The sequence below is a fragment of the Nannospalax galili genome, unplaced genomic scaffold, assembly GCF_000622305.1.
Source record: "Nannospalax galili isolate Female #2095 unplaced genomic scaffold, S.galili_v1.0 scaffold567, whole genome shotgun sequence".
NCBI lineage: Eukaryota > Metazoa > Chordata > Mammalia > Rodentia > Spalacidae > Nannospalax > Nannospalax galili.
The window spans coordinates 1,571,164-1,586,095 of record NW_008357638.1 but is presented as its reverse complement, the minus strand read 5'-3'; the positions used below and the strand labels follow the sequence as shown (position 1 = coordinate 1,586,095).

Sequence of the window (14,932 nt, the reverse complement as noted above, 5' to 3'; positions counted from 1 at the left end):
TTTTTTTTTTTTTTTTTTGAGAACTGAGACATTTTAACAAAAGACTTAGTCACTTTTATTTTATGTGTATGAGTGTTTTGCCTGCATATATGCATGTGTACTACATGCATGTCTGTGGAGGGTGTCAGATTCCCTGGAACTGGAATTACAGTTATCAACCACCAAGTGTGTGCTGGGAACTAAGAGTAAGTCCTCCTAGCCACTGAACTTGGGTATTTTAACAGGTGCTCTGAACCAGTATTTAAGGTATACTACATACTCTCAATGTTTCTTCTGATAGTCTTTTGCTTCTTTGAATTACAATAACATCAATTTTTTTTTTTTGACAGGATCTCACTATGTAGCCCTGGCTGGCCTGGAACTCACTCTATAGATTAGACCAGCCTCAAACTCACAGAGATCCATTTGCCTCTGTGCTGGGGTTAAAGGTATGTACTACCATGTCTGGCAATCACATTAATTTTTAAAAGCAAAACTGGAATAGAAATGTGCTGACCTAGATCCTTGAGAGAATATAAACAAATGTATTTGTGGGTGGCAAGAGAAGCTTTGCCCATGCTGAGAGCACACACAGATCCCAGGCTTACTCTCCAGTTTCAGTTACGTAGACAAAGAATAGCATGGAGCAATGCATTCCGAAATCAAGAGCCCAGAGAAGTCTGCAAACTGAGTTTTAGTTCAAGCCTTCAAGCTGGGGTTTGAGTTAACCAACAGGTAACTCCTAACTAAATGAAAGACAGACACAAAACCACCATCATATCCCATACCATATGGGCATTTCTGCTTTCAAAATGGAAACTGCCATTCCCTTTACTACCTTAATAGGAATATCAGAGCAGACTGTGATACAAAGCTAGAAAGTGATGTAAGGCTCACTGCTGATCTGTTAACCAGCTGTGTTAAAGTACCAACCAAGCACAGCCAGCATCTTCCATCCACCATTACTTCCATCCAGTAATTCTCAGCTGACCAGCCATAATTCAAGAAACAGATGAATCATGCGATTTCAAATGGATGGAGCTGAACTCTCAAGTTTAAAGGAGACAAGCAGATCTGCCATTCAAATCAAAAATGACTGATCATTCTTTTGGCACCCAGGCTCCCTGGTTAACTTGCCAGGGCTAAAGCCACCTTCCATGGCCAAGGAGATGCCCGTACCTGTGGTGGAACAGCTATACTGTGGATACTGTGTGAAAGCAATGGCCCTTTCCAGTCCATCTCTCTCCATCTCTTCAATTGCTTCTTCAGTTAAAGGATGGACGTACCGGAATCCAATATAGTATTTGTGAGGTGCTATTAGGAAGCACAAGTGGAAAGGAGAAAGTATTAATCTTTATATAGATTCCTCAGAGTCACCAAGACCACAACAAAGAACGGTTAACCTCATTTTCTACAGTGCTGATATTGGGAGCAAGTTAGAATATTCCCTGCATCTTATCCATCCTTTAGTAGGTTCGTGGACATTTAGTTACTATTTTCTGGGTTCAACCCTCCCATCCACACACCTTCTTTTAACACAATGGTTTTTAAAACTAAAACTTCTATAACTTTCTCTGTTCTCAGCTGGAATAAGAGATTCAAAATAAGGGAGGAAAAAACTAGCATTTATTGTTAAAGTATACCATCTTCACAGAGGAAAGTGGTACAATTGTAACCTCAGTACTCGGGAGAAAGAGCAGGAGGATTAGAGATGGGGCTACACAGCTACAAAGTATCTCAAAAACAATAACAAGAACAACAAAACCAAGGGCTGGCTGGGTATGGTAGAACTTATGTCTGTCTAATCACAGCACACAGGAAGCTCAGGCAGGAAGACTGAGAGTTTGAAGCAGCACATTCAAGGCCAATATAGGCTAAAAAAGAGAAAAAAAAGGGGGGAGGTGTTTAGAGATATAGCTCAGTGGTCAAGTACTTCCCTAGCAAGGCCCTGGGTTCAAATCCCAGTGGAGGAAGAAAAAGAAATGTAACCCCTTCTTATACACTGGACACTTGGCTTTTTTTTTTTTTTTTTTTTTTTGAGACTCTGCAGGTTAATGGATCTGCCCAAAGCCACATCTAGAAGAAGAACAAACTGGAATTGTGGAATTGTAGGCTGGATTCCCAGCCCCAAAGTCTGTATTCCTTGCATCCACAGCTCTGCCTATTCCCAGCACCAGATCCTTCAGACAAGGCCACCTAGATCAGTAAACAAATGCAGACGTTCTGGGGTCATGATAAAGTTCACAGATAACATATAAAACAATGTTTAGGTTGCTGTAATCAAGTGGGTTAACAACTTGATCCCCACATGGCTATATGTGGTAGCATATGCTTGCAATTCCAGTACTAGAGAAGTAGAGACAGCAGGATCAGAATTCAAAGTCATCCTTGGCTACAAAGTAAACTTGAGGCTAGCCTAGGCTACATGAGACCAGGGTCCTACCTAAGAAAAACAGTTTAGTGAATTTTTGCCCTGTATCTTATACCATGCAACTGCCTTTCAGAGTTACTTAATTTTTCTCCCTTTGGGAGATGAGCTAAGTAAACTGCTGAAGTCATACAACCAAGGAAGGGTGAATAAATAAGGTCCAAGGTCATTTATTCATTCCCCAGACCACTGAGCACCAAGCACTGTGTAGTCCCACAGTACTATGTAGTCAGTGACAAGTAAACTGCCCAGAGGAGGAGGTAAGTTAACTCTAAAGAAACAATTTGCTTGGAGTCACGAAACAAAAATGCCTAGGTGTCATCATGTCATTTATCGCCTAGGTGAAAGCCAAAATTTAACTTGAGGGCCTCACAGGGTCCCAAGCAGTGACTACAGATTTGTCAAAAGGTCATGACTACCAACACCCACCCAGGACTAGGAATTCCAGGAGAACTTACAAGATCCAGAGAAACTAAAAGTAAGCAGAGGAGAAGTAACAGCACAGCACGCCTGAGTGAAAGTGTCCACTAGGCAAGCCGGCCTCATGGAAGAAGGCGTGGCTTACCTGTTCTATCTTTCTGTACCATAGCTATCTCATGCTCAGTGTTTGCAGAGATCTGGAGGTTGGATGGACAAATGAAGGACCAACGTGTGAGAACCAATGAAAGAGTAGGTGAGTAAGAGGGCAAATGAAGTAAAGAATTTTCTGCCACATTTGGAGTAAATTAATGACTGGTCAGGCAAGCTACTGAGCTTAGCCTCAAAGCTGTAATAATAAGTAATGGATATTTTAATATAAATCTCTAGGATAGAGTGCCTAATCACTACATTAAAAAAAAACTTTGAACTTCCAAGTTCAAGGTGATTATTATTACTCTTTGATGTGTACAGAGGAGAATTAATCTCAGAACTTGCCCACTAGAAACTTCCTGTCTTTGCAATACATGGCCACACATTAAAATGACAAGACATGGATAGTAAGTGGGATGGTGGATTAAATGCAGATCATTCTGTGGGACTCTGTCCAGTCAACTGGAAAGCTAATGCCACAGGAGGTCTGGGCATTCAAAGCCTCCTCATAGAGATCAGAGAGGAAGGAGAAGGTGGGAAGGGTGCCCTCCTGTCTGCTTTTTTTCTTAACTCTGACATGTCTGTTAGGGGTTCTTTATGGTGACAGATGCTATAGTAATATACAAACAAAACCAAACAAATGAACCTTTCTAACTCTTCTTTCCATTAAATAAGCTGCAAATTGGATGCACTGAGGCTTTTTACCATGACAAATTGTTAATGACCAGAAAGTTTTTTTTTTTGGGGGGGGGTAGAGACAGCTAAGTTTCTCTCTGCCACATTTAAAGACACATTATGGTGTGTGTGTGGCTGAACTGTATATCAAAAGCCCTTGAGCAAAGGCAAGATGCAACCCTAATGTTCAGCGCACAGCTGGACAATTTTCCAAGTGAGAAGGTCTGCTAAGGGACTAGAAAACAGTGTCCCTTTGTGCACTAGGAATGGTGGATTCTGAAAACAGTTCAAGCCGATGCTCAGTGATGCTTTCTCAGAGAGGACCCTTTAGGTCTTGCCTAACAGGCTGTCCTCTTTGAGGGACACAGTATACACTCTTGTCCTGAGTCTGAAGCCATAGAAGGTATTTACACTGAATATATTTCATGTGCCCAAACCTGTACATTTTCTTCAATGTTCACATTTCTCCTACTGGTCCATGCCTGAGTATTATACTAAAATAATGGTGTGTGTCCTACAATCAAGTGTATCTTGGCTGGGATTAAATGTAGCACTTGCAGTTTAGTCCTTCATTTAATGTTTCATTCTGGGCAAGACTATTCTGTGCAGAGGTTCTCACAGAGCGGCTACTGGACGTCTCCAGTTCTCTTTCTAGAATCAAACACATAAAGTGGTGCCTCAGTATCTCATAGTGGTAGTGTTGCGCTCAAGTTGCTTAGTGTCTTGAAGTGTCAATCACAGCTAGCTAGCTCTTCTCTAATTACTATACAACTAGAAGAAAAGACCATAGCAACAGCCTCAATCCATTTCCCAAAGATTTCAGAGCAATGATAGATGTATCATCTATTTATGGTATATTGCTTATGCTTTATCTAACTCAACTTAACCTTGAATTTCCTTTTGAAACATGTTCCACATTTTTAGTTTGCTGGTTTGTAACACTGAAAGTAATAGAAAAGTTTCTATAGTCAAAGGACAGTGCTTGAGAATTCAGTCAAGTGACCATGTAAAATATATTACAGAAACTCAAAGAGCAAGAGTTGCTACTAGTGGGCCTGGGAGATGGTTCAGTGGGTAAAGTGCTTGTGGTGCAAGCATAAAAACTGGAATTTGGATTCCCAGCACTCGCATAAAAGCCAGGCCGGTGTGGCTTGGCCACTGTAGCCCCAACACCTGGGAGGCAGAGACGAGACATCCCTAGGGTAAGCTGGCTAGCTTAGGTTAGCTGAACTGGTGAGTTCTGAGTTCAACTGAGAGACTCTGTCTCAAAAAATAAAATGGAGAGCAGTTGAAGAAGACACCTGACATCAACTTTGGGCCTCCACATGCAGGCACACCCACATGAATATACACACCCACATACACATGTGAATCCGTACAAACACTACATATACATACAGATATACATAGAGTTGCTAGTGCACACACAGCATGTGTTACCATTTTGGTTTTGGTTTTGGACAGGGTCTCACTCTGTAGTCCAGATCGGCCTCCTACCTCTGCCTCCCATGTGCTGGGATTACAGTGCCTGTCTGAATTTCTACTTTAACAAGCCCAGCACTATGCTAATGGGAACGCCATACCTGTGTTGGGGGACAGCTCATCTAGCAGCTTCACCATGCCTTCTCCTTGCTTAGAAGTCCACATCTTGATGGGGGATCCACCTCCAATCCTGCGATACTGCTCTTGAATTTTGGGAGTTCGGCGTTTGGCGATGAATGGTGCCAGCTTACTAAATCATTGAACATGTATGTCAGTGGATTGTATTCTACCTTAGCAACCCAAGAATCATTTTCTACCCAATAGAGAAGAGATGAGCAAAGTTTTAAGGAGACCCTAACAAGACCAACCTTTAAGGAGAGAATTTCTAGAGGTCCCTAACAATACAACATGGATTTGAGAGCTCACCTCTGCATTCCACAAACTGTTCTAGCACTATCCTGGAGATTCAGGACACCTGATGTCCTTGACCTGGGTGCTGCTAGCTGCCACCTTATAGGTTGATTCTGCATCTAACAAGAATTAGGCTAAAAAGCACAGGAAACACACACCGTTTTGCTTCTGTGGTCCTGGAGACCGAATCTAGGACCTCATACATGTTAGGCAAGCACTTTACCTCTTAGCTACAGCCCCCATCTTTTTCAAATTTGAGACAAGATCTCAACAAGTTACTTAGACTGCCCTTGCACTCATACTGTAGCCAGGAAGGCCCTGGATACCACTGCCTCAGCCTCTTGCATCCCCAAGCCTGGTTCATACATTGCTCTTTTTAAAAAACTGTTTATATACATATATATATATTTATTATTTAGTGTGTATGTATGTGTGTGTGTGTGTGTGTGTGTGAGTGTGTGATACCATGGAGCACATGTGAAGATCAGAGGACAACTTGTAAGAGTCAGTTTTTCTTTCCACCATGTGGGTCCCTCCACGGCATGTGCAGGCCCCCATACATACACACATGCATAATAAATACAGAACCAGACTGAAGAAAATAGAAGGCGCAATACTAAACAGAGGTCCAGGGATTAAATGTCAGAATTCTCGGGTGTAAAACCCTCACTATTGGGCTGGAAAGATGGCTTAGTGATTAAGAACATGTACTGTTCTTGCAAAGGACCTGCCCATACCGGGCATCATAAAACCACCTGTACTTCCAGCTCCAGGGTTGTTACTCTTCTGGACTCCACTCACACAGGGACAGACATCCATATACATAAATTTTAAAGTAAAATCTTGTAAAAAACTCACTATTTCAGAGAGAAATGTATCTACTTATTATAAATATCTAGGCATGCTCTGTACTAATACAAAGATAAGTTTATCTCTAAACTTATCTAAGTACTTTTCTAGTCTCAGACTACCTTAAGAGCACTTTGTAATAAACTTTCTCAATCTCTCCTCAATTGGCAAGTGAGCTAATAATATTCTAAGACAACAGAGTCAGGACAAAGGGAATGAAATTCCTGAGACCTGACTAGCAAGCCAACAAACAAGCTGAGTCTATCAATTTGCACTGAAATCACTTTTTAACAGAACTACATCAACTTCTAGCCAGTTTTTTCTTTTCTTTACCACAGCTACACACATTCTCACTTTTAAGTGTCATACATTACTCTCCTTTTTTTGGAGACAGGATCTCACTGTGTAGCCCTGGCTGGCCTGGAACTCACAGATCTGCCTGCCCCTGTCTCTGGTCTCTCACTGGCCTAGAACTCACCAAGCAGGCTAGAGATCTGCCTGTTTCCACTTACCCAGTGCTGGGATTATTGGCCTTTTTCTCTTTTTTCTTTTTCTTTCTTTTTTTAATTTGTGAGTTCTAAAGATTGAACCCGGGTCCTCTGAGCCATCACCCCAGTCCACATTCCTCTTAATTTAACAAAATGAACATTAATCCAATAGGTTGGTTGCATATGTAGGGAGTGTGGTACACAAAACAGGGTTTACTGCAACACTGTACACAACTGTCTACTAATGAAATATAGTTTAAACAAAGATACAACCATACAATGCAATTCTAAACAGTCATGAAAAAATGAGCCAGATTTATATAATCTGATATGAATACTTAGAGTTAACTTACATTGCAAAGTGCCAAACAGCATATACAACTGTATTCACATTTGTGTAACAAAGTGGGGGAGGGACAGTCGTGTATACCTTGGAAATGCACGAACTATTTCAAATAAAACAGTGCTTGTATTTGGTTAATGGTGCTAGAATTCAAAGTGAAAGGGACATTTGCTTTTCAGCATAAATATTTGTATACTATTTGCATTTTTAGTCATATGCACGTACTAATTTTTCATTGCAAAACCTCTTTTGGAAGAAAAAGACGGAGCATAATTTAGAGAGAATGGAAAAAGGAGCATGACCACAATCCTCAGCCAAACACAAAGGAGGAATAATCACTGCTTCTCCAACTGTTAATCAGCTGCTAAGTGCCAAGTACAAATATATCTTTAAAAATCTTTAAAGGTACTTCAGCTGTGTCAAGACAACTATAATTTTCAGGGCTCTGGGGAGGGAAGGCTCAAGGAGAGTGCTCATGAACTGGCTTTCTCCCCTGCAGTTCACCTTTCTTCTGATTCCCAACTGAAGATAAAGGTGGGGCCATGACCACCATCAGACATGCATTAAAACCATTCCTCGATCTGTATAGAGCTGAGCTACATAAAACCAAATGCACAGCATGTATTATACATATTAAAAAATGTGCAGGTGTTCACACATATCTTACTTTTGAATAGGAAGTGTCATGAGGTCTCTGTCCAAGAAAAGCCTCAGTAGGAAGTCGTGGACTTCTCCAAGGGTTTCGGGGCCTCCCATGTTTAGCATTAAGATTCCGGTTTTGGGCTTCCTACAAAAAATAAAATGCAACAGTCCATTTGTCATGGCTCTCACTTGCTCTATGGCAGATGCTCAGTTCAGCTGATGGACTCTCATCTAATGCCGACACACAGGAAAGAACCTCTTGCCTTTTTGCTGCCAGTGCTGTCTACCTGGAGACACAGGCCTCTGCTGCCCCACCTCAGACTCCAAGCCTTGTCTCTTGATTCCATCCCTGACCCTGGACTTCACTGGGCTCAAAGTTTTATAATTCCCCTGTCAGTCCTGAACAAAGATCCAATTCTTTAGGGAAAGTTCTAGAAATCTAAAACTATCCTGAGGTTAAAGGATCTGTACATATAAGTGCCTTAAAGAATACACAAGTTCCTGACTTTCCAAAAATTAAAGTTTCTTCGTATGCTAAAAAGAAAGTCTACCAGTTACCATAAAAAGTTCTCAGAGAATTCAGTGGATCTAACACACAGTAAATTCTGCCACACAGAAAAGTATTCCTGTCATTTTAACCCTCCAAAATACAGCATGAGCCTGTCTCTCACTCTGATCTGTTCGCTTCTCTTCAGTCTGTTATGAAATTATGCCTGATCTAAAGCCCAGAGCAGAATCAGCTTCCTCCCAAAGCTCTAGAAGACCATGATCAGAAACTCAGGGCCAGAAGGGCAGTCTGGGCTGGGCCACAGAGAATCAGGGGTCTGGCATGTCCCCAAAAGGGAGGGCCATGTGCTGGCTGTAAGAATCACACAGGAATGTTTCTTCTGTTCCTTATTTTTTTTTCAAATTGAGATAAAGTTCACGTATCATACCGTTCACCACTTTAAAATGAAAAATTCAGTGGTTTTTACTATATTTCACAATGTTGTAAACTTCCTACGACATTTTTGTCATAACTCCCTAGTCCTTAACCCCTCACTTCTAGCAACCACTGATCTATTTTTCTAGGTCTCTGAATTTACATATTCAAGATATTTCACACAAATAGAATCACATAACTGTCTGGTTTATTTTGCTTCACGTAAAATGTCTAAGATGTCTCCATGTTACAACAAGAATGAGTACTTTGTTGCTTTGGAATTGCTAACTAATCTAGGCTATAATAATCTGGTCTAATAGTTTTGTCTATAGATAGTCTCATCATTTAGTTTTAAAGTACTTTTTATCTTTGACAACTTCATACACGTATATAATGTATTTTGGCCTTCTTGATCCATAACCCTGGCTTGCCCCTCCCACTCCCCCTGAACCCCTTCTTTACAAGTCCCCCTCCTTCTTCACTTGTTTTTGTGTGACCCACTGGACTTAATTAGGATTATTTGCATGGGCATGGGTGGGGAGATCCAGCAACTCACTAGTGGCTACAGCACTGAGGAAAATGACTCTTCCTCCCCCAGGAACCATTAACTACCAACAGCTCCTCAAGGAGGGATAGAGCCTCCCAAGTCCCTTCCCCATCTGTGTTGGAATGTTGATGGGTAAAGTCTTGTATAGATCTTGCGCAGATATCCACAGCTGCTGCAAGTTCATGAGTGTGACAGCCATGCCATGTCCAGAATACAGTGTTTCACAGCACTCCTCCCCATCCTCCAGCGCTTACATTCTTTCTGCCCTCTTCTTCCATTTTCTCTTGATCTAACCAGGTAAGAAACAACTAGCCAGAAGTTTGCCTCGAATACCACTGCTACAAATGCTGGGGATTCACTTAAATCCCTTGCATCAGACCATTCCTTACCACAGTGACTGAACCAACTCTGCAGACATGGATATCTTCTAGAAGGCCACTGTTAATGTGTTCTGAAACTAATGCTATTACAATGGCATCTTCACTGGCTATTTTAAACAACTGTTAACAACACTTGGCAATAATGTTGGGCAACAGAGGGTGCCAAATTTATATTGGTGGAAACACTTTCTTGCTCAAATACCTCATGGTGAGTAAGATAGACATCTGAATTCTCAATTCAAAACTTCAGAATAAGAACCATCTCAGGGCTAGAGATGGCTCAGTGGTTAAGAACACTGTTCTTGAAGACCAGGGTTTGAATCCCAGCACCCACATGGCAGCTAACAACTGTCCAGTTCCAGGGGATCCGACAGCCTCTTCTGACCTCCGCGGGCATTGCACAACACAGGAGTGCACTTACATACATGCAGGCAATACACACATACACATAAAATAAAAATAATAAATAAAATATTTTAAAAAAGAACCATCTGATGGAGAAGGAGAAATGGTACAATGAGGCCAGGGGTTCTACTTAGATCCCATTATAAAGATTAATAAGGATCACTTTTCACTTCATCTTGGGCCAGGGTTTCTTAGCCTCAGCACCACTGACATTTTAAGCTAGATAACCTTTCACCGTAAAGGATTCTCCTATGTAATGCAGTATGTTTAGTAATGTCCTTGGCCTCTACCTACTGGGTGGCAGTGGCACACACCCCACTTCAGCTGTGACAACCAAAAATATCTCAGACCTTGTTAGATTTGTCTTGTGAAGAAGAAAATACTCCTCAAGCCCCTGCTGAGACCACTGTCTTAGAGGAAGAGGTCTAATCCTCCTTTTACTAAACCACACTGAAGATGATGTTACAAAATGTCTGTGTGTGGTGGAGGGGGTGCACATACCCATAAGTGCACATGTGGAGGCCAACAGCTGATGTCAGGTGTCTTCCCCTGTTGTTCTCCAACTTATTTTTTTGAAATAAGGTCTCTTACTAAACTTAGAGCACAGCAATTTGTCCAGACTGGCTGGCCAGTGAGCCCTAGAATTCTCATCTCCAGGTCCCCCCCGGCCACTACCACCATCTGAGCCTGGAATTAGACACATATCCCTGTGCCCAGCTTTTATGTGGGTGGTAGGGATTTGAACTCAGGTCCTTATGCTTGCTCAGCAAGCACTTTACCTACTGAGCCATCTTCCCAGCTCCCACAAAAAAATTTTCACAAAAAAATGTTAACACTAAACTAACAGAGGTACTGGGTTTTCTTTTTACCTAAAAATTTTAGGCATATCACTTGGTGAAACTGAATATTCCCTTAATCTTCCTATTTAGACCACCCATCTTCTCTTGAGTTCCTGTCTCTTACCCTCAAAATCTGTGACTCCTAATAAATTAAGTGCATTTTCCCATGGATTGTTGCCAGTCAACAGATTACTGGGTAAAAACCCCAGGCTAAAAGACTTACCTAAAGTCACAGAGGGTATCAATGTGCAAACGGGATTTAGAACTGTGTTTTCCATCTATAACACCTGAGCTCAGAACAAGAGTGGCTTTAAAGCGGATGTTACTCTGCCCTGCTCACGTTTTGCAAAGTAATGTTGATCTTATACATGAAACACGCATATGATTTGAAAATGCACAAATACACATGCACTTAATTCAAAACTGTGTTGTGCATAATGAATGGCGCATTAGCAAGCCCTAGTCGAATTCTGTTCTATTTCAGAGTATGAAGTGCAAAGCTTCCATCAAGGGTCTCTGTCTCTTTTCCCCTCCAGACAGACCACACCTGAGGCCAAGGTCTGACTGGCCAAGGCTCCCTTTGTTTGAATATAAATGTGTACCCAGTAATACATACTTAAAACTTACTTGGAAAAGTTCAATACTTTGCTTTTGTTATATTCTGAGACTTCCAAAATATAAGGCTTTTCCTTTGAACTACAAAATGTGCATAATAGAAAATAAAGCTCGTCAATTAACAGTAATTTAATTCTAGAGTATATAGACAGCATCAATGAAAAGAAATAAAATCTCAGTTTTTCATTAAACCTACAAGATGTGCCAGGCATGGTGGCGCACGTTTTTAGTCCCAGCACTTGGGAGGCAGAGGCAGGTGGACCTCTGTGAGTTCAAGGCCAACCTGGTCTACATAGTGAGTTCAAGACAGCTGGGACTACAGGGAGACCCTGTCTCAAAAAGACAAAAAAAAAACAAACCCTACAAGATGTAAGTGACCTGTAGATCTATACTATCCCTAGAACAGAATTCAGCAAGCTACGATCACTGTACCACATTTACAGCTCCCCAGCTTGTTTTTAGAAATAAAGTTTAATTAGAACTCAGCTCAATTCCTATGTATCCATCTTATCTATGGCTGCTTTAATATTATAACAGCAAAGGTAAAAAGAGCAGCAAAGGAGATGGTATGGCCTGTAAAACCTAAAAAAATAATTACCAAATCCCTGACAGAACAAGCCTGTGGACCCCTAATCTAGTGTGGCAGCTAGCCTAGCATTGTAGACCAGCTTAAACCAAGTACTAAGCAACACAATGTCTTCAAGGGGTTCAAAAGGCCTGACATCAAAATGGTCCCTAAGGATTCTTATTACTTCAGCATCTCAAATATCAAAGCTAGAACTAAACAATGTCTGGAATGTGGGCTTGGATAAATAAGTATGATTTAATAAAATACTCCTAAACTATTTGAGATAGTTAATACTGATTGTCAACTTGATTGGACATAATCACAGAGGAGACAAACTTTTGAGTATGCCTGTAAGGGAATTTTTAGACTGAGCTGACTGAGGTAGGAAGGTCCACCCAACTGTAGGTGGCACCATTCCATGGGTTGGCACCCCAGACTGAATGCAAAGTAGAAAGTGAACTGAGCACCAGCACTCATCTCTCTGGCTTCCTGAGTGTAGATGCAATGTGATCAGTCACCTCCTGCTCCTGCCACCATGATGGACTGTATCCTTGAACTCTGAGTCAAAATAAACCCTTCCTTCCTTCCTTGAGTTGATTTTATTAGATATTCATCACAGCAACAAGAAAAGTAACTAATACACTTAAAACAATATAGAAAAATATTTATAGATACATGGTGGCAGTAAACAGAAAGAGAAATTTATAAAAATGATATGCACAGTATTGTCACATTTCAATATAGGTATGTGTGTGTGTGTGTGTGTGTGTGTGTGTGTGTGTGTGTGCGTGTATATATATAGAGAGAGAGAGAGAAAGGAATTGATAGAGAGACAAAAATGCTAGATAGTAAGATTAATGTGATTTTTAAATCTTTTCTTTCCATCTGCATTTTCTATTATTTTGCATAAATATTATATAAAATTAGGGGCTGGAGAGATGGTTCACCGGTTAAGAGCATGGGCTGCTCTTGCAGAGGACCTGGGTTTGATTCCCAGCACCCAGTTCCAGGGAATCCAACGCCCTCCTCTGACCTCCGTGGGCACTGCATGACATAGGTGCACTTACATACATGCAGGCAATATACTCATACACATAAAAAAAATAAATAAAATATTTTTAAAAGATTAAAAAAATAAATATTATATAAAGTTAATAGAACCTAAGGCTTATATTTTTAATTAACCTTAACAATTTAATAGTAAGGCTATTTATGTTACTGACTTTTGTCACTGAAAAATATAGCAATGAGATAATGAATTTTCTTTCAAGGTTCCACACTGAATCAGTTCTTCAATTCACACTAATTCTTTTTCCAACTCTTAAGGGACCAAGAGGACCAGCGTGCTGTTTGGCCACATCCTGAGCTGTCTGTGCTTCCTGCTCTCCTCATTAATGCATCTTCTAGGAAGGCAGAGTTGAGAGGAAGGGATTTGGGATCCACTCCTAATTCCCTATCCTCAAGAAAACTCAGGTTACTTAACATTCAATCAGTGAACCCAAATGCACAATAAAACATAACAAACACAAAATTCATGGCTATGTAACTCCTAAAATGATGTCACATAAACCACAGTTAGTTTCCTTCTTTTACCCTGTCTGGTGTTAAAGGTGTCGTTTCTACAAGATCTAAACAACTTGCCTGTATAAAATCTGCTTTCCCTGTGTTATAGAGGAGGCTCTGAGGGTATATGAATGCGGCCAGTATCTAGCCTCTGCTCAGCCCACAATTTCTGCAGCAGCCTCCTTTCCCCCTTTCACTGATACTGACAGGCAGCCTACTGTAACATTCTCTGTGAGTCCCCAGTTACTTCCAGATGCCAGGACATCTCACCTTGGAAGTGAGTTTTTATCAAAGCTGTACATCCTATTTCCCACCTCCTTCCTTGCCTCCAGCTTGGGAATCAGGGAGCCTTGCTGCAGGCTCTGGCTGTGAAACCTCCCCCATCCTCAAAGAGCTATGAGGCCCATCCTCTGCTACCTGCACTCTGATTCCTCTCTTCAGAGACCCTGCCATGCTGTCTCTGGTGCTGGGTATGAACTCCCCCTGGAGCCCCCACCATGCTGTTGCCTGTCTGTCCATGGCATTTTAACTCTTCTAATAAACCCCTTACTCCCCCAAGTAATCTGTCTCACTGTCCTTTTGAACCCCTCTACACCCTGCAATCCAAAACCTAACAAAGGGTAGATGTGGCTTCTGCTGTTAAAGAGACCACGCAGGAACATCATGGCTTCCGCCTCCACTAGCAAACTCCAAGAGTGAGGTATGAAACACATACTCTATATCCCTAATCAATTATAAACAATAGCATATTATTGACAATTATGTTCGGGTTAAAAGTTAAAATAGCACAAGCCTTTAATCCCAGCACTCAGGAGGCAAAGGCAGGTGGATCTCTGGGAGTCTGAGGCCAGCCTGGTCTCCATAGCGAATCCAAGCCAGCTGGGGCTACAGGGAGACCCTGTCTCAAAAAGACCAAAAAAAAAAAAAAAAAAAGTTAAAATAGATTCTCCAGTAGAAATTCTTGATAGGTCAGCAGCTACTCTTTATCCTGTACAAGACAGACATTTTATAGCCATAAATATGTTAGGTTCCAGAATACATATAATTGGTTTTATATATGACATATACTAGGGTCAAACTCTTAGAGGCTATACTCAACTATGTGTCCTTTAACAAAAGCCCTGTTGGAGAGTAAGGGGTGTTAAAGCCCAGAGTTTAACAGTTGTCAAAAGGAAGCCAAGAAAATAACATACCATTGCTAATATATTGGATTTTCCCAGTACCTC

At 41.2% G+C, this 14,932-nt stretch overlaps 1 protein-coding gene across 4 annotated transcripts in view; it reads right to left on the bottom strand.

The window, feature by feature from the left end:
* Fech (ferrochelatase) overlaps positions 1-14,932 on the bottom strand; it is a 34,777-nt gene that overhangs the window by 15,255 nt on the left and 4,590 nt on the right. For 3 of the 4 annotated variants that reach the window (XM_008855371.3, XM_008855370.3, XM_029557314.1), the window contains 3 exons: positions 7,893-8,012; positions 5,236-5,384; positions 1,159-1,293 (listed from right to left, as the gene is read on the bottom strand). In XM_008855371.3, the coding sequence (XP_008853593.1) occupies positions 1,159-1,293; positions 5,236-5,384; positions 7,893-8,012 (404 nt within the window). The remainder of the gene's footprint in view (positions 1-1,158; positions 1,294-5,235; positions 5,385-7,892; positions 8,013-14,932) is intronic. The other variant, XM_008855373.3, reaches the window with a different exon arrangement.